General features: G+C 36.8%; 1 protein-coding gene across 3 annotated transcripts in view; it reads left to right on the forward strand.

The window, feature by feature from the left end:
• Positions 1-18,623, forward strand: part of PHKB (phosphorylase kinase regulatory subunit beta) — a 246,947-nt gene that overhangs the window by 51,741 nt on the left and 176,583 nt on the right. For all 3 annotated transcript variants that reach the window (XM_036751888.1, XM_036751890.1, XM_036751889.1), the window contains exons 4-5: positions 499-598; positions 6,472-6,579. In XM_036751888.1, coding sequence (XP_036607783.1) covers positions 499-598; positions 6,472-6,579 — 208 coding nt within the window. The remainder of the gene's footprint in view (positions 1-498; positions 599-6,471; positions 6,580-18,623) is intronic.

An 18,623-nucleotide genomic window follows, 5' to 3' on the forward strand; every position in this document is an offset into this window, starting at 1 on the left:
TGTCAATTACACTACAATGTAAATATAAAAAACCATAGTAACAAAACAAAAGGGAAACTGAATGCTATAATGCTACAATGACCAAGCTTGACCCCAAAGAAATGAGAAGTAACCTCCCCACCTTCTTTGCAGAGATGATGGACTATATGTTTGGAATAGTGTGTATATTGGACTTTTTCTGATATTTGTTTTGCTGTATTTCTCTCTCTCTCTCTCTCTCTCTCTCTCTCTCTCTCTCTCTCTCTCTCTCAGAAATGGCTCCCTGGCAAGGGGAATGGAGAAGGATATATTGGAAAATATAGATTTTATAAAAATAAAAGATGAATAATTTTTTTAATGAAGAAAAAGAAAAAAATGGTGGTCTTTAACTGTGACAGAATTAGTGGACATCACTGTAACACAGGATTAACTGAATAGTTAAATACTTAATTATCCAAAGCACTGCTTTCTTTGCAAATGCATTTCCAATTTGTTTCGTGAATTATCTCTCTCAACCAGGCGCATTGATGATGACAAGGGAAGGACCCATGAGCTGGAGTATTCAGCTATAAAATGTATGAGAGGAATTCTCTACTGCTACATGCGCCAGGCTGATAAGGTAAAACAGTGTGGTGCGGATGGAACTTCTCAGTTAATTCTGGAAGATTAAATTAACCATTAGCAATAGCATTTTCTGGGGAAAAATTGCCTTTCAAAAACCAAAGCAGCATTATAGGACAGTCCAGTTAAGTAAAGGCTATTGCTGCCTCCTGAGCCCACCTGTTAGAAATCAGCAAAACATTTTTTTCAGAATCAATTAAGAATTATAATTCACACTTATCTTTATCACTTTATTAATTTTTGTAGTTCATATACTAAAATATTTCACTTGAAATGATCGTCTTGCTGAATTTGTAGGGGTGTATAGAAGGCTCGAGATCTTTATTCTGTTAAGGGTGCTGGCCTAATAATTACAGAAATAGCTATTCAAAAAAGAGAAGTTTATAAGTGTGTGTGTGTGTGTGTGTGTGTGTGTGTGTGTAAAATATACTTTCTGTGATTGCCCAAGGATGTGTGAGTCAACACAATTCCTTCTGTTTCAACAAGAAAATCAAAGCACCCATTCCACCATTTATTTGATGAAGCAGAGGATAATTTTGAGGTTCCTACTCCAGAATAAGCAGGAACTACAGAACAGTCAAACTTCAATTCTTAATGGTTTGTAGTGGAATAAACATTGAACTGAGAGCCTGCAAACATGGGTTCTAGTCTCACATGTGCTGCCTACATGCTCTATGTCCTTGGGCATGTTACTTAACTTTTCCTAGGCTTTAGTCTCTCCTAATTCCATATTTGACAGAGGATGAGATTGAGTTCTAGAACATTTTACAAATGCCTTCTTTCTATTGAGCTTTGTGCTGAACACTGGGGGAGACAGAAAGTAAGATACCTGTCCTCAGGAAGCCTGTTATCTAGTTTGGGGATATGGCACAAGCACAGATAATTATAATTTACTACAATACTTGTTAAATGAGTTAAAACAGTGTGGATCCAAGTGCTACTATTTCTGTTCTGTGGCTTTATTATTGTTACTCAGGAGCAGCGTATCATATATATCTTCCTGTTTGACCACTGCTATGGGATGTAGGTAGTATTCTTTTTTCAGTCAAATCAAAATTGAAAATTTCTATTTTATTTGCTCTTTTAAAAGCAACAACCACAGCAATACAGTATAGGTATCGGTTAATGGAATTATTATTCCCAGATGGTATCATTGTAGAGATTAGTTTATCCTAGTACCTATTAAACATTTTCCAATTACATTGTAATCTGGTTTGAGAGTTTTGTGGACTTGACTGGCTATAGGCCAAGAGTTCAACACCTCTAGATGTAGTCTTGGGGTAGTTAGGTGGTATAGTAGATAGAGCACTGGGCCTGGAGTCAGGAAGACTTCTCTTTGTGAGTTTAAATCCAGTCTTAGGCACTTACTAGCTGTGTGACTGGGCAGATTACTTAACTCTGTTTTCCTCAGTTCCTCATTTGTAAAATTAGTTGGGGAAGAAGATGGCAAATCACTTCAGTAAATCCGAAAAGAGGTCACAAAGAATCACACATGACTCAGCAACACAACAACAGTAAGAAAAGATGTAGTCTTAACCTTGATGTAAAATTTGAGATGAAACACCTCTTTATGTATAAGTACCTTTTTCAAGAAACCAATATGAATCTTGCAACTCTGCAATTTAAATAGGTCTTATTGACCATTTTACTTTGGTTTTATTTTCATCGTAATACTATTTAGAAATAAATTATATATAATAAATTATGTACACACATGCATCCACACATGTATGGATACATGTGTGTATGTGTATATATATGCATGTGTACATATATATGTGTGTGTGTGATGTGTGTGTATATATGTATACACACACATCACACACACATTAAGTTTTCCCATAGGAATCCCTTACCTTTTAAATTTCTTAACGCTAGTGAGTATGTTATATATAAACTTCTAACTTTTGTAGTGTCTAACATGAAGCAAGGCATATAATAATTGCTTAAACATCAATTGCCTATAAAATTCTACATATATTTTATCATCCACCACCTTTATATTGGATTTTAATTTCTCTATTCTCAAAATTAAAGGCTAGAAAATTATGTTTGTTCTTTTTTGCCTTAAGACCTATAATTGAAAATGAAAGTTTTATTAAAAATTTTTTTTAAAGTTTTATTTTTTAAATCACTACAATATTCTACCTTGAGAACTAGAAAATGAAACTATTAGTTTACAGAACAAATATTTATTCAGTAGTTGATATGGAGATGTACAAAAAGTTTATAATTTGAGTGCCAAGAGTAGACATTTCAAATTACTATCTCAGTGAATATTTTCAGATGTTACTCTTAAGTTAAAAGTATTATATTAGAGAATACATTGAAATAATGATTAAAGCCATTCTTTTTACTGACTATATGGCATGATGGAATATGAGAATCTGTCTGAATATGAAAAATATATTAACTTAGATATGTTGGGAATACTTAACTATTTGCCTTTTTTTCTCTCATAAGCTGTTTGGTTACTAGTGTCTAATATGTGCCAATCTATACTCTTGTTTCTCCCTCAAAAAGAATAATGTCAAAGCCTAGAATTTCAAGTAATTGCTAAACAAATTGGGTGACTTGAACCCCATGTGTTTATTTGGCTGAAACATTTGTTACATGGTCTTGCCCAAGGAATACCCAAACATTGTTCTGTTGTATGTAGTCATATCTGTTTCTTTGCAGATTCTAGTATAGATTTACCTTATGTCATCTTGAATCCCTTAAGCTAACATGAATCTATCGTTTCCACAACTCTTGACGTATTATGTTACTTATCTAGGCCACTGTGCTAAAATCATGCAAAAACACAGAGTCAATGTGAGTTGTGTAAAAACATGAATTTGGATATAATACAATATGCAATATTATCAAAGGTAAAATGGTTGAATTTAATTACAGTGTGAGATCATATGTTATAGTAATCCATATGCCAAAGTTAAACTGTTCAAAACTATAGCATATATTTAATCAGCCTCATGTAATTTAACAAATCATTTGCAATCTTCACATAAAATGCTAATTATGAGTCATCTCGTAAAATCCACTGATTCATTTTAAGTATGTTCAGGAAATGAGCTCTACTAAATGTTTTGTAATGCCTTTTGGCATGACCTTTGCTTCTCAAAAGCTCTCCCTGAAGAACACACTATCTGAAAAGTTCCATCAAACTTAAAAGGCTTTGAGTATAGGTCCAGCAATGGACTGTGTGTATTATCCAAGGATCAGCCTAGTTTCTAAGAAACTTACCACCAAAAGGTTGGCCTCAGGTGAATGATTCTCTTTGGTCACAGTAAATCATGAAGTTGACATGATAGCCCTATGGCATGCATCTTGGTGGGAACATTTACACTTTTGAAATTATGAATCCTCTAAAGTATTGGCAGTGTTACAGTATACATTGAATAGCATAAAGTACACTTTTAAAATATCCATTTTTTAAACAAAACAAAACTCTAAAGTCCTCTTCTCTACCTATTCCTTGTAAATCTCATAAGTATTATATCACTGTGACTGAGTTCCCAAATCCTTTCGTTTAATGTAGTAGTTATTGAGAGGAGCTATTTCTTGCCTCCTCTCTATTTTATTTAAAGTGTATGTAGTCAGAATGCATAAAATTGCCAGCCATATTGGTGTTGCTAGTGACTGAGTACCTAGAAACAAACTAGAGAAGGTCAGCTTCATTGGATCATTGGAAGATAAATTTTTTTATCTTCAGTATCCCTTCTTCCCAGGAGAAGATCCTCTTATTCATTCCCGTGAATGTTTGGTTATTTAGCACCCACTTTTCAAGGCACTGTGTGAGACAATAGATAATTATTGCCCCCTTTTTTTTTCCTGGAACTTGAGATATGCAGAATAGTGAAAGTGTGAGTGGAAAGTAGGGGAAAGGAGGAGAACAAGCATTTAGTGAGCACCTAATATGTGCTAAGTGTTTTATCTCATTTGATCCTCACAACAGTCTTGAGAGGCAGGTGGTAGGTCCACTGCATAGCTATCCAGAGTCATCCAGCTGATTCTTTAAGAACAACCACCATCCACCATGTACGTAGTACTGTTTTAAGCACTGGAGGGGATAGATCTCAGGTAAAATATTATTGTGGGGAACCATAAGTATTGTAGGGTGATAATAGGTTGTATAATAGATTGTAGGTATAATAGATAATAGATTGTAGGGTGTAAATAGGTACAATAAGCAATGTCATAGAAGAAATTCATTAGAGTTATAAAGCAAAGTACTTTGTAGGCTGCTCACATGGTACCGTGGAAAGAACACTTGCTATGGAGTCACAGTGCTGAGTTCAAATACTGCCTCTAAAGCTTACTACCTGTGTGACCTTGTGCAAGTCACTTAAACTCTGTGCCTTAGTTTCCCATATGAAAAAGTGAAATGAATGCATTGGACTAAATGGCCTCTAGAGTCCCTTCCAGTTCTAAATATAGAATTCTATGTGAGGTCTCAGGGAGGAAAAGTCATTATAAATCAGGGAAATCAGTGAAGGCTTCCTAGAGGAAGTGATATCTAAGTTAGATTTTTAAATGATAGGTAATTCACTTGGCCACATGCTTTAAGTTGCTCAGACCTTGTGGAGATCTTACTGGAGTGATATTCTAGTATCTAGACTGTTTGGGGATAACCTGGAATGGGTAACAGTTTCATGTGGGAAGAGAAGTCCACACTTCCACCCAAGTCCTTATGCTCCATTGTTGTTGTTCAGTTGTGTCTGACTCTTTGTGACCCCATTTGGGGTTTTCTTGGCAACGATACTGGAATAGTTTGCCATTTTTTCTCCAGCTCATTTTACAAATGAGGAAACTGAGGCAAAGTTAAGTGACTTGCCCAGAGTCACACACCTAGTATGTGTCTGGGGCTAGATTTGAATTTGGGTCTTCCTGACTCCAGGCCTGGCCCTCTATCTACTTTGCCATGACCCTGTCAATCATTACTCATATCTTTCATAATTCTCAGGCAAGCATATATAAGGTATATGGCAAGACAATATTTAAATTTCCTTTGTGGCCACCTTAACATATTAGAAAATATCTGTATGATTAGTATGGCAAAATCTTGACTAAACAGATGTTGTCATCACTTCAAGTTATTCAAAGAAGAAAAAAAAATGCTTTTTATTGAGTAAATCATCCACAGCCTAACGCTCTCAGCCTAATGCAAGGGATTTGGTGCACAGAGATATGAAGCAAATGATGGATTATTTAATATTATTGCATGCTCATAATGTCATGTAAGATAAATAAAAGGTGTGGTCCTTTTTCTCTAAGGTTTAGATAGCCTCCGTGCTAAGAAGCAGGTGTGGGAAGGTAATTTAATAACTTCAAGTGGAAACAGATTTAAATTTGCTTTCTACAGGGAATAACTGTGTGTTGAAACTTTTGCTAGGTACAGAACAGTTAATGAACAAGAGTGAGGTGGTAACTGTTGCCTGAAGCACTTTCTCCATAGTTAAGGTTACATAAGCATTTACAAATAGCAATGTGCAGTGAGAGGATAATCTATGAAGTTCAGTGTAGCATAGGATAAACTGTTACATGATGTTGAAATTAAAATTGAACATGAAACTTAGATAAGCCATGACTGCTATAGTAATATGCACCCTATATGTTTATGTTTACCAGATAGTAACTATTTAGCAACAGTATTCACTATTGTTAGCATTTATGAGCTCTTTGTGGTGCTTGCCTCCTCTCTTGGATTTAGTCCAGTTTCGGTATATTGCATGTTTCTGCCTTGCACTATTTATATTAATCGTGAATGTCTTCACTAGGAAACTTTTATAAAAGGACAAGTGGAGGTCTTTAAGCTTGGATAAATGTTCAAATGTCTTTCCTCATTTTCATTTCATTTTTTTTTTCTTATAGGTTCAGCAATTTAAGCAAGATCCCCGCCCAACAACATGCCTCCATTCTATTTTCAATGTACATACAGGAGATGAAGTCTTTTCCTATGAGGAATATGGTCATCTTCAGGTAAAAAGAAAATTATCTTGTATTAATTACATTTTAAATTTCTGATGTTTGTTAATAGTAGACTATAGACAATTTTCTTACTTAAGAAGTATAAGTATTTTTAGCAGAGGAGCCTGTGGAAATGAGTCTCTATGTAAGGAGAGGTTTGGACCAGGTGATCTTTTGAGTTCTCATCTTGCTTTAGATCCTATTATTTGAATGCCTGTATGTCTAGTTATTCTGCTCATTCCATCATTCTGCTTTGAGGTCAGGGTATAGCACCAGCTACAACATTATAGTTTCGTGGTTGTGGGGATCCTCTCCAACAGTGCAGATGTCCTTGCCAACTTCATTCTTCTTTGTTCATGTTGGTGTGGTCCCCTGACTTCACAGAAGATATTTCCATGTGCTCAAAGCTGTCCTCTACTTCTTTATGCATCTTCATGGCCACTAATGCAGTACTTAATCTTCGTTACCTTTGATTTCTTGACAGGGGATCAGGTACAATGGATAAGGTGCAAGTCCTTCAGTACTACAAAGTAGCTGTCATCTCATCAGTATAGGTAGTTTCTACACTGTATAGATTGTGTCCTATTCATAACTTTTCACCCCGTGTGATTTTTGTACATATCTTCCATATTAATCTTGCACTGAGAATCTTCCCAAAGAACTTTAGAAAAGCTTTCCTTTTGGTCTCTTAACATTAAAAAGATACCAGTATAGCTTTTGGGCTCTCCATTAGTTATTCTTTACTCTCATTGAATGACTGACACTCCCACACCCAGCTTTATGACCCTTTGATATCTTTTATTCCACTTCTTATACATAATTTTTATTGGTAATATACTTCTGTCTGTTTGGGTGTCCCACAACATGTATTATTCAGGTACTTCAATAGTCCATGACTCACAGCCATTTTATATCTCTGGATGACTATTAGTGCTTAAGAATAGATGTTGATGGGGGGGGGGCAGGGCAGAGCCAAGATGGTGGCTGGAAAACAGGGACTTGTCTAGGGCTCCCCCCAGGACCCTCCAAACACCTATAAAAATGGCTCTAAACAAATTCTAGAACTGCAGAACCCACGAAATAGCAGAGGGAAGCAGGGCACCAACCCAGGACAGCCTAGATGGTCACTGGGTAAGGTCTGTCGCGCATGGAGCTGGGAGCGGAGGGGAGCAGAGCCCAGAGTGGGCTGCACCCAGACCAACCAGACTGGGAGCCAGGTGGAACAGGCCCTAGCACCCTGAATCAGTGAGCTGTGGCAGTTACGAGACTTCTCAATCCACAAACACCAAGAACAACAGAGAAGGTTAGTGGGAAAAGCTGCAAGGACAGAGTGAAAGGAGTTTGCAGTTCGCCACCACCCTGAGGGCAGTGGAGGTGGTGCAGCTCTGAGGACAGAACTACAGCTGCAGTTGCTTCCTGTCCCAGGCCCACCTGGTGGGAGGAATTAAGTGGCAGATCAGAGCTTGAGTGCAGAGCCTACTTAAGATCTGAGTCATGGTCCGAGTTGGCGGTTCTTGGGGGAGGAGGAGCACTGGTGTGGCAGATCTTGCTGTATTGAAATAGCTCTGAAAACAACAGTGCAGCCCCTCAAGCTTAGAACAAAGTACTCTCTACTCTACAAGCAGTCATACCCTGATGAAAAACTCAAGGGTCAGGTAGTTGGCTGGGAACATGGCCAGGCACCAAAAACAGACTCAGACTTTGGAATCTTTCTTTGGTGCAAAGAAGACCAAAACATACAGCCAGAAGAAGTCAACAAAGTCAAAGAGTCTACATCAAAAGCCTCTAAGAGAAACATGAACTGGTCTCAGGCCATGGAAGACCTCAAAAAGGATTTGGAAAAGCAAGTTAGAGAAGTAGAGGAAAAATTGGGAAGAGAAATGAGAATGATGCGAGAAAACCATGAAAAACAAGGAGACCCAAAAAAATACTGAAAAAAATAACACCTTAAAAAATAGACTAAGTCAAATGGCAAAAGAGCCCCAAAAAGCTAATGAGGAGAAGGATGCCTTGAAAGGCAGAATTAGCCAAATGGAAAAGGAGATCCAAAAGACCACTGAAGAAAATACTACCTTAAAAATTAGATTGGAGCAAGTGGAAGCTTTATGAGAAATCAAGATATTATAAAACAGAACCAAAGGAATGAAAAAGTGGAAGACAATGTGAAATATCTCATTGGAAAAACCACTGACCTGGAAAACAGATCCAGGAGAGATAATTTAAAAATTATTGGACTACCTCAAAGCCATGATCAAAAAAAGACCCTAGACATCATGTTTCAAGAAATTATCAAGGAGAACTGCCCTGATATTCTAGAGCCACAGGGCGAAATAGAGATTGAAAGAATCCACTGATCGCCTCCTGAAAAAGTTCCCAAAAAGAAAACTCCTAGGAATATTGTCACCAAATTCCAGAGCTCCCAGGTCAAGGAGAAAATACTGCAAGCAGTCAGAAAGAAACAATTAGAGTATTGTGGAAGCATAATCAGAGTAATACAAGATCTAGTAGCTTCTACGTTAAGGGATCAAAGGGCTTGGAATATGATATTCCGGAGGTCAATGGAGCTAGGATTAAAACCAAGAATCACCTACCCAGCAAAACTGAGTCTCATGCTCCAAGGCAAAATATGGATGTTCAATAAAATAGAGGACTTTCAAGCTTTCTCAGTGAAAAGACCAGAGCTGAATAGAAAACTTAATCTTCAAACACAAAAATCAAGAGAAGCATGAAAAGGTAATCAAGATAGAGAAATCACAAGGGACTTAATAAAGTTGAACTGTTTTGTTTACATTCCTACATGGAAAGATGATGTGTATAATTCATGAGACCTCAGTGTTAGGGTAGCTGAAGGCAATATACATATATATATACACACACACACGCACACACACACACACAGAGGGCACAGGGTGAGTTGAATATGCAGGGATGATATCTAAAAAAAAATCAATTTAAGGGATGAGAGAGGAATATATTGAGAGATAGAGAAAGGGAGAGATAAAATGGGGTAAATTATCTCACATAAAAATGGGAAGATAAAGCAGTTCTGTTGGGAGGGAAGAGGGGACAAGTGAAGGGGAATGAGTGAATCTTGCTTTCATCAGATTTGACCTGAGGAGGGAATAACATACACACTTAATTGGGTATCTTACCCCACAGGAAAGAAGGAGGAAGGAGATAAAAAAGGGGGGACAATAGAAGGGAGGGCAGATAGGGGGAGGAGGTAATCAAAAACAAACACTTTTGAAAAGGGACAGGGTGAAGGGAGAAAGTTGGATAAAGGGGGATAGGATAGGAAGAAGCAAAATTTAGTTAGTCTTTCATAACATGAGTATTGTGGAAGGGTTTTACATGATGATACACATGTGGCCTATGTTGAATTGCTTGCCTTCTTAGGGAGGGTGGGTGGGGAGGGAAGAGGGGAGAGAGTTTGGAACTCAAAGTTTTAAAAGCAGATGTTCAAAAAAAAAAGTTTTTGCAGGCAACTAGGAAATAAGGTATACAGGCAATGGGGAATAGAAATCTATCTTGCCCTACAAGAAAGTAAGGGAAAAGGGGATGGGGGGGAGTGGGGTGGCAGAAGGGAGGGCTTACTGGGGAACGGTGCAACCAGAATATATGCCACCTTGGAGTGGGAGGGGAGGGTAAAAATGGGGAGAAAATTTGTAATTCAAACTCTTGTGAAAATTAATGCTGAAAACTAAAAATATTAAGTAAATAAATGATGATTTGAAAAAAATAAAAGTAATCAGGACAGAAAAAACAGAATAGATTTTGTTTTAGGGAGAAGTTCAAGGGTTGGGGTGGGGGGACCACTAAAAGTGATGTGCAGTTTCTTAATTGCAGTCCATCTCACACTCCTCTTTGTATTCATTTATGGCCCTAGCTCATCGTCCATTTATATTTTTGTCCAGATGAATGTGCTGATTGACCCATTCTGTGGGCTCTCTATACAATTGTGCAGTGTCCTAGACCAGTATTGTCGAACACACAGCCAATGATATTCCCCCATGTAACCTGAACCAGATTAAAATGTAATTAGGAAATATGTAACAAAATAAATAAAAATATATAAAGCATAAATAACATTAGCAGATAGTTTTCTAAGTAATTTTTTCACCTACAGAGGTTCTTTTATATATATATATATATATGTATATATTTTAGTGGGCCCCATTTCTATTTGAGTTTGACCCCACTGGCCAAGATGATGAAGTGCTATGAATATTTTTATACATATAGGTCTTTTTCCTTTTTGTTTTTTATCTTTTTTGGGATATAGGCCTAAGAGTATTGCTAGGTCAAAGGGTATACATGGTTTTATAGGCCTTTGGGCATAGTTTCAAATTGCTCTGCATAATAGTTGAATAGGTTCACAACAATTCCTCCAATAGAGCATTAGTGTCTCAATTTCCCCACATCTCTTCCAACATCTATTATTCTCTTTTTCTGACTTTTAGCCAGTCTCATAGGTGTGAGTAGTACCTCAGAATTGCTTTGACTTGCATTTTTCCAATTTAGAGCATTTTTTCATATAGCTGTAGATAGCTTTGATTACTTCAACTGAAAACTGACTTCATATCCTTTATTTATCAATTGGAGAATGGCTCTTATTTTTATAAATTTAACTTATTTCTCTCTATATTTAAGAAATGACACCTGTATCAGAGAAACTTGCTTCAAAATTTTTTCCACAGTTATGATTACTAAATGTCTTTCCCTCTATCATATTTTCCTCATTTTTTTATTCTTTCCTTTCACCCTGTCCTTCCTCAAAAGTGTTTTGCTTCTGAGTGCCATGTTCCCCAGTTTGCCCTCCCTTCTATCAGTACTCCTTCCCTTCTCTTACTTGCTCCCCATCCTACTTTCCTCTAGAGTAAGATAGATTTCTATACCAATTGAGTTTAACAAGTATTTTAAAAGAAAAAGAAAAGTAGTTCAGCAAAAGCAGCATATCACATATCAAACACATTCGACAGTACATTGACAACTCCATACTATTGTCCCTCACTTACACAATGAAGGAAAGATGTTGTATTGTCTCAATACCAAGCTTGGTGGTTATAACTATTTTTTGGTTAGTTTCATTATATATGAGTTTTCATTTAAATTTTTATTTTTCTTTGTTTTAGTGCTATCTGGAACTATTTTTTTTGTTTGTTAATAATTTCCAATTCTTCTTTTGAGAACCTCTTCATTATATCAATTGGAAGATCGTTGTCACTGCTTCTGCTACCACTGTTGCAGACACCTCCAAGGGCAGCTGCTGGTTTTGATGAAATCCGTATCTTCCCCATTTCTTTTAGCGCAATAGTATTCCATTACATTCATATACCGCAACTTGTTCAGCCATTCCCCAATTGATGGGCATCCCCTTGATTTCCAATTCTTTGCTACCGCAAAAAGAGCAGCTATAAATATTTTGTACATATTAGTCCCTTTCTCACTTGCATGATCTCTTTGGGATACAGCCCTAGCAATGGTATTCCTGGGTCAAAGGGTATGCACATTTTTATAGCCCTTTGGGCATACTTCCAAATTGCTCTGCAGAGTGGCTGGATCAGTTCACAATTCCACTAACAATGTAACAGTGTTCCAATTTTCTCACATCCTCTCCAGCATTTATCTTTTTCCTGTTTTGTCATGTTAGCCAATCTGACAGAAGAGATATGGTACCTAAGAGTTGTATTAATTTGCATTTCTCTAATCAATAGTGATTTAGAGCATTTTTTCATATATATAGATATACATATATGAAATATATATATATATATATACATATATATTTCATATATATAGATACCTTTAATTTCTTCCTCTGAAAACTACTTGTTCATATCCTTTGACCGTTTCTCAATTGGGGAATAGCTTGTATTAAATTTGTCTCAGTTCCCTGTATATTTTAGATATGAGGCCTTTATCAGAGACACTGGTTGTAAAGATTTTCTCCCAATTTTCTGCTTCCCTCCTAATCTTTGTTGCATTGGCTTTGTTTATACAAAAACTTTTCAATTTAACATAATCAAAATTATTCATTTTGAATTTTGTAATGCTCTCTATCTCTGGTTGGGTCATGAATTCTTCCCTTTGCCATAAATCTGATAGGTAAACTATTCCATGCTCTCCCAAATTGCTTACAGTATCAACCTTTATTTCTAAATCATGAATCCATTTTGACTTTATTTTGGTATATGGCGTAAGATATTGGTCTGTGTCTAGTTTCTGCCATACCATTTTACAATTTTCCCAGCAGTTTTTGTGAAGTAGTGAATTCTTAGCCCAGAAGCTGGAATCTTTGGGTTTATCAAGAGGTAGATTGCTATGGTTGTTGACTACTGTGTCTTGCGTACCTAACCTATTCCACTGATCCACCACTCTGTTTCTTAGTCAGTAACAGGTAGTTTTGATGATTGCTGCTTTATAGTACAGTTTGATATCTAGTGTGTCTATGCCACCTTCCCTAGCATTTCTTTTCATTTATTCCCTTGATATTCTGGACCTTTTGTTCTTCCAGATGAATTTTGTTATTTTATACAGCTCTGCAAAATAATTTTTTGGTAGTTTGATTGGTATGGCACTGAATAAATAAACTAATTTAGGTAAAATTGTCATTTTTATTATATTATCTTGGCCTAACCTTGAGTAACTGATGTTATTCTATTTATTTAGATCTGATTTTATTTGTGTGAAAAGTGTTTCATAATTGCATTCATATAGGCCCTGGGTTTGTCTTGACAGGTAGACTCCCAAATATATTTTATAGTGTCTGCAGTAACTTTAAATAGAATTTCTCTTTCCATATCTTGCTGTTGGGCTTTGTTAGTAATATATAGGAATGCAGAGGATTTATGTGGGTTTATTTTATATCTTGCAACTTTACTAAAGTTTTTTATTATTTCAAGTAGTTTTTTACTCGATTCTCTAGGATTCTCTAAGTAAATCATCATATCATCTGCAAAAAATGACAATTTAGTTTCTTCTTTGCCTATTCTAATTCTTTCAATTTCTTTATCTTCTCTTAATGCTAAAGGTAACATTTCTGGTACCAAATTGAATAATAGGAGTGATAATAGGAGTTTCACCCCTGATCTTATTGGGAATGCATCTAGCTTATTGCCATTACATATAATGCTTGCTGATGGTTTTAGGTAGATGCTATTTATAATTTTAAGGAAGACTCCATTCATTCCTATGCTTTCTAGTGTTTTTAATAGGAATTATTCAGTGCATCATTAAGTCCCCCCTGTTGTATTCACTGTTTTCCTGTTTTCCCTTCAAAATTCACATAAAGGGAAGCCCAGTGTTTAGTCTGAGGTATATTATTTCAACTCTCCTTCCTTTCCTACTCTGATTATTTAAGACAGAGGTATCAAACTGATAATAATGTAACAGGGAAGTATTTAAAAAATAAATAAAAATATAGTACAAGAGAGATATTAATTTGTGGCTTTCTCAGTCATTATGCAGCATACGGGGATCCATTCCTATTTGAGTTTGACACCACTCCTTTAAGATGATTTAAAGTTGTTAGCACCTTAAATCATTTTTGCTTCTTGATCTCCTTTTATTCTTTATCTTTAAGTTAATTTTCGTTTCTTTTTTTTTCTTAATAACAACCTAGAAACAAGAGAGAATTGCCTTTGTCTCTTTGGGATAATTGTACTTATCAATTAATCAATAAACATTTATTCAGTGCCTACTTTTACCAGGCACCATGCTAAGAAGAAGGGATACAAAAAGAGTCAAAAGATTAATCCCTGCCCTCACGAATCTTACAAACTAATAATTATATATCTTTTTTTCTTTTTCAAGTGTTTCTCCAGTCAGTTATTCTCTTCATCTGTCTTTGTTTCTGACAAATGCCCTAAATGGTTCTCTTTTTTGAAGGTCTAACTTTTTTTCATTGATAATTAGACGTGACTTTGGAGGATATGTTGTTTTGGGTCTATCTGGAGCTCCTTTGTTTGGTAGTTTTTATTATCTTATCCCTCCCAATTTCTTATGCCACTGGAGTAATTTTTGGCTAATTTTAATTATTTCTGTGTAGTTGAAGTTCTTCCTCCTGGATATTTGTTAAATGTGTTGTTTGTAATCAAATTGTAAATTGTTAAGTATAATCACTTTGTGCCTTATTATGATATGCCTCATTTTTTTTCCTGATATTGATCTGTTTTGATTTTATTTGGTTTTGATTTATCTTATTTGATTGATTAGAATTTTGTTGTTATCTGAATTCAGTTTATTGTGATATTCACAAGTACTGGTCATTTTTCTTGCATTATTTCCTACAATATGGTATTTGACTCTTTTATTCATTTTGTTCTTCCAGGTAACCTATTATTTATAAGTTACCACTGTCAACCTCTCTATCAATTAGTTTGACTTGTATCGATTTTTTTTTAAGATTGCCTTTTGCTTCTCTTCTGCCAAATGTTCTTCCACTTCTGTCAGTTTCTTCCATAACTATTATTCCCTCACTGATAATCTGCTTTTGGGATTGATTCTCCATTGTGTTTTTTATTTTTTCCTAACTGCTCTTTGTTTTCTTTTTAATTCTGCATTGACAGCTCTGATTTAATTGCATTCTTAATATCTTTTAAAAATATTATTTCTCTTTTGAACAATTCTTACCATTATTTGACATTCTCTGGGAAATCTGCAGAATTCTCTTTCACTGGAGACTATGATGAGGTTATTTGACTTCTAAAAATATATTTTATTGATGTCATTTATCTTTATATCACAGCAATTGCCTGTTACTATTCTCTCCTTTGGCAAATCTTTGTGACAAAGAGAAACAGTTCACCAAAACAGTCAATGCAAAATGTATGCACTGTTCTTTTTTAGCAGTCTCAATAAATGCTAGTTCATTAATAGGAGTTCTCCTTCCCTAACTGTGAGGGAAGAGATATATTTTGCTTTTATTTCCTCTATGAGCTCCAGCAAGAAGTCTAGTTTCACTGAAATTAAAAATACATGGCAGAGAATAAGATTTAAGAAGACTGAAGTGAAGGGTTATAGTGGTGGGTCTAGAGTGTGAAGGGTTTTGAATGCCAAACTGAGCATTTTGTATTTGATCCTGGAAATGATAGGAAACCACTGGAGCTTATTAACTAGAAGGAAACGTGGTCAGACCTGAGCTTTAGGAAATGAATTTGGTGGCTGAATGGAGGATGGATTAGAGTGGGAGAGACTTGAGGCAGGCAGACTTGCAATAATCCAAGCATGAGGTTTTGAGTACCTGCACTAGAATGCTGGCAGGGTCAGAAGAGAGAAAAGAGTATATTCAAGAGATTTTGCAAAATGGAAACAACAGGCCTTGTTAACAGATTGGTTTGGGATTGGTGTGAAGGATTGTTAAGGAATCAAGCATAACTCCTAGTTTGTGAGCCTGAAGGACTAGGAAAATGATGTTGCCCTCTACATTAATAGGGAAGTTGGGGTGCATAATGGCAAGCAGGGTGGAACTTTCTGCTGTTTTTTTCTTTTGGAGTGCTTCTCAGCACTAAGGCAGTCAAGTGCCTTTGAGTCTTGCCTTTGGTTCATTCAAAAAGCTTTGATTGAATCAAGAGTCTTTGATGACCTGCTTAAGTCACAAGAAAGCCTAAGTCACATGAGTTTGAGTCACAATGTTGTGACCCCCTCTGACCCTGAAGTGTATGTATACTCTGAGGTTAGCATTTTGCTGGGGGCTTACTCGTTGAAAGGTGGTTCCTGTGATTTGGCGTTAAGGACCACCCTCCCACCCCAGCTTTGAAAACCCAGATGTTGGTGCTTATCTCTCTCTCTGGTAACTATGTATGTATTGCTATGGACAGATGTTTCAACAATCCGGCTAGCAGCTGTTGTGGGGGTGAAAGACCAACAGAAGCCCAACAACAAGCATGCTACCAGCATGCTGCAAAAGCACAGGTTCTTTTGATCTGCTTTAATAAGGAAAGCAAGGTTAAGGGGTTGACAAGCTTACTTTAATTCAGCATACAAATATCATTCACTTAGTTCAGGGGAAAAAACCACCACCCTGAACTTCAGAGCAAAATACAAAGTACAAACATGGACAGACAGACCTTGTCTGATTCAAATCCCAATACATAGTACCACAGTTTAACAAAGTCCCAACATATGGGTTGCAAGCTGGAGGGCCCTTAGCTACAGCTACCCAGAGTCTCCGAATCAGCACACCAGCACGAGTCAGAGCCCCTAAACAAACAAGACAGACCCAATACAACTCATAGTTACCAACATCTAGGTTCAGCCCGGGAGCTCAGAACTAGGGCTGGCCCAGAGTCGTGCGCGTCACCACTGCTGTGGGTAAGAGCTCCAAAGAATAGAAAGCCAACCCCTAGTTTTATATCTTTTTCAGGGTCGGGGTGAGTCACACATGTGACTCACCCATGTGACCTAAAATCTTCACAAAGAGGCGACTTAAACCCACATGGTCTAAGAGCCTCTGATGTCCCAAACCTATCACTCAAACTCATGTGTAAACTAGGCCCTCCTTAGTTAGCCCCACCTGGGGCCCCACCTTGGTTACCAAGGCATACCGGCATAGGTTTTACACCTAATAGGGGTTTGGGCTTGGGGCTTAGCACCTAGTAAGACTCAATGAAATACACTGAATTACTCAAAGGAAACAAAAGCCAACTAAGTGCTAAGAGCCCATTTTGCTTACCAACACAACAGACAACTAGGAGCCCTATCTGCTGATTTGTGTTATTTGGTGTGTTTATATAATTTCTGCTTGTAATTTATGTTTGTGTTTTCTCTGGAGTTCAAGGTGCTGACTTTTCCCCCTGAACTAAGTGAATGATTGTGGTGACAAGCAGGGTGGGCCTTTTCACTGTTTTTTCTTTTGATTTGCCTCTCAGCACTTAGGCAACCAAGTGTCTTTGATTGAATCTTGTCTTTGATTGAATCAATAGTCTTTGATGACCTGCTCAAGTGACAAGAAAGCCTAAGTCACATGATTTTGAGTCACACGCTTGTGACACCCTCTGTGAACTGACCCTGAAGAAGTGTATATATACTCTGAGGTTAGCATTTTGCTTGGGGTTCACTCTTTGGAAGAGTGTTCCTTTGATTTCACTATACAAGACTCTAGGTAGCTGTCACGGAGCCCCTCAGCTTTAAAAACCCAGATGTTGGCACTTCCCTCTTGGGTAATTATATATGTATTACTATGGACAAACAGTTAGATGCCCTGTCTGCTGATTTGTGTTATTTGCTCTGTTTATATAATTTCAGCTTGTAATTTACATTTTTGTTTTCTCTGAAGTTCAGGGTACTGATTTTTCGCCTGAACTATGCAAAAGATATATGTATGTTTAATTAAAGTGAGATTGTAAACTCCTTAAAGTTGCTGTCCTTAGAAAAGCAGATCAAATAACCTGTGTGTGCAGCCCTCCTGTGTGCGCAGCCCTCCTGTGTGCTAATGTTGTTGGTCTTACACCTCCACAGCCGCTGCTAGTAACATTGTTGTTACAGAGAATGGGGATGAGGATCATTTAGGGGAAAGAAAATGAGTTCAGTTTTGGACATACTGAGTTTATTGATGTCTTCTGAACATACAGTTCAAGATATCTGAAAGATAATTGGAGTTGTCAAATGGAAGTAACAGTAGTTTCCTGAGGGAAGACAGTCAAGGCTGAGAGGATTAGTTAAGGCTTCATTTAGCATATCTTAATCTAAATTTTGAAGGAAAGCATAAATTCCAAGAGGCAGAGGCGAGAAGGGGAAGCATTCTGTCCATGAGGACCAGCCAGTCCCAATACAGATATGGTAATGAAATGTTGTATTTCAGGAGCATTAAGATTCAGCCAGGACAAAAAGGAATGAATGAGTTACAATTTGCAGTACACACATTAATGAAATAACAAATTCTTCAAGTCCTGTATCCGAGTTTAAAGGGATTTTCTCTGGACTCATTTGGTCAGTCTTAAAAACCTGTTAGAAATTGGGTCAGTTTAGAGACCATTCAAGTGTTTACTTGAGTCAACCTGGGAAGTCAGTGAAGAATTACTGTGTCTAGTTGTCCTTTTTCAGACTCATGAAAACTT

This window comes from Trichosurus vulpecula, chromosome 3, assembly GCF_011100635.1.
Source record: "Trichosurus vulpecula isolate mTriVul1 chromosome 3, mTriVul1.pri, whole genome shotgun sequence".
Lineage (NCBI taxonomy): Eukaryota > Metazoa > Chordata > Mammalia > Diprotodontia > Phalangeridae > Trichosurus > Trichosurus vulpecula.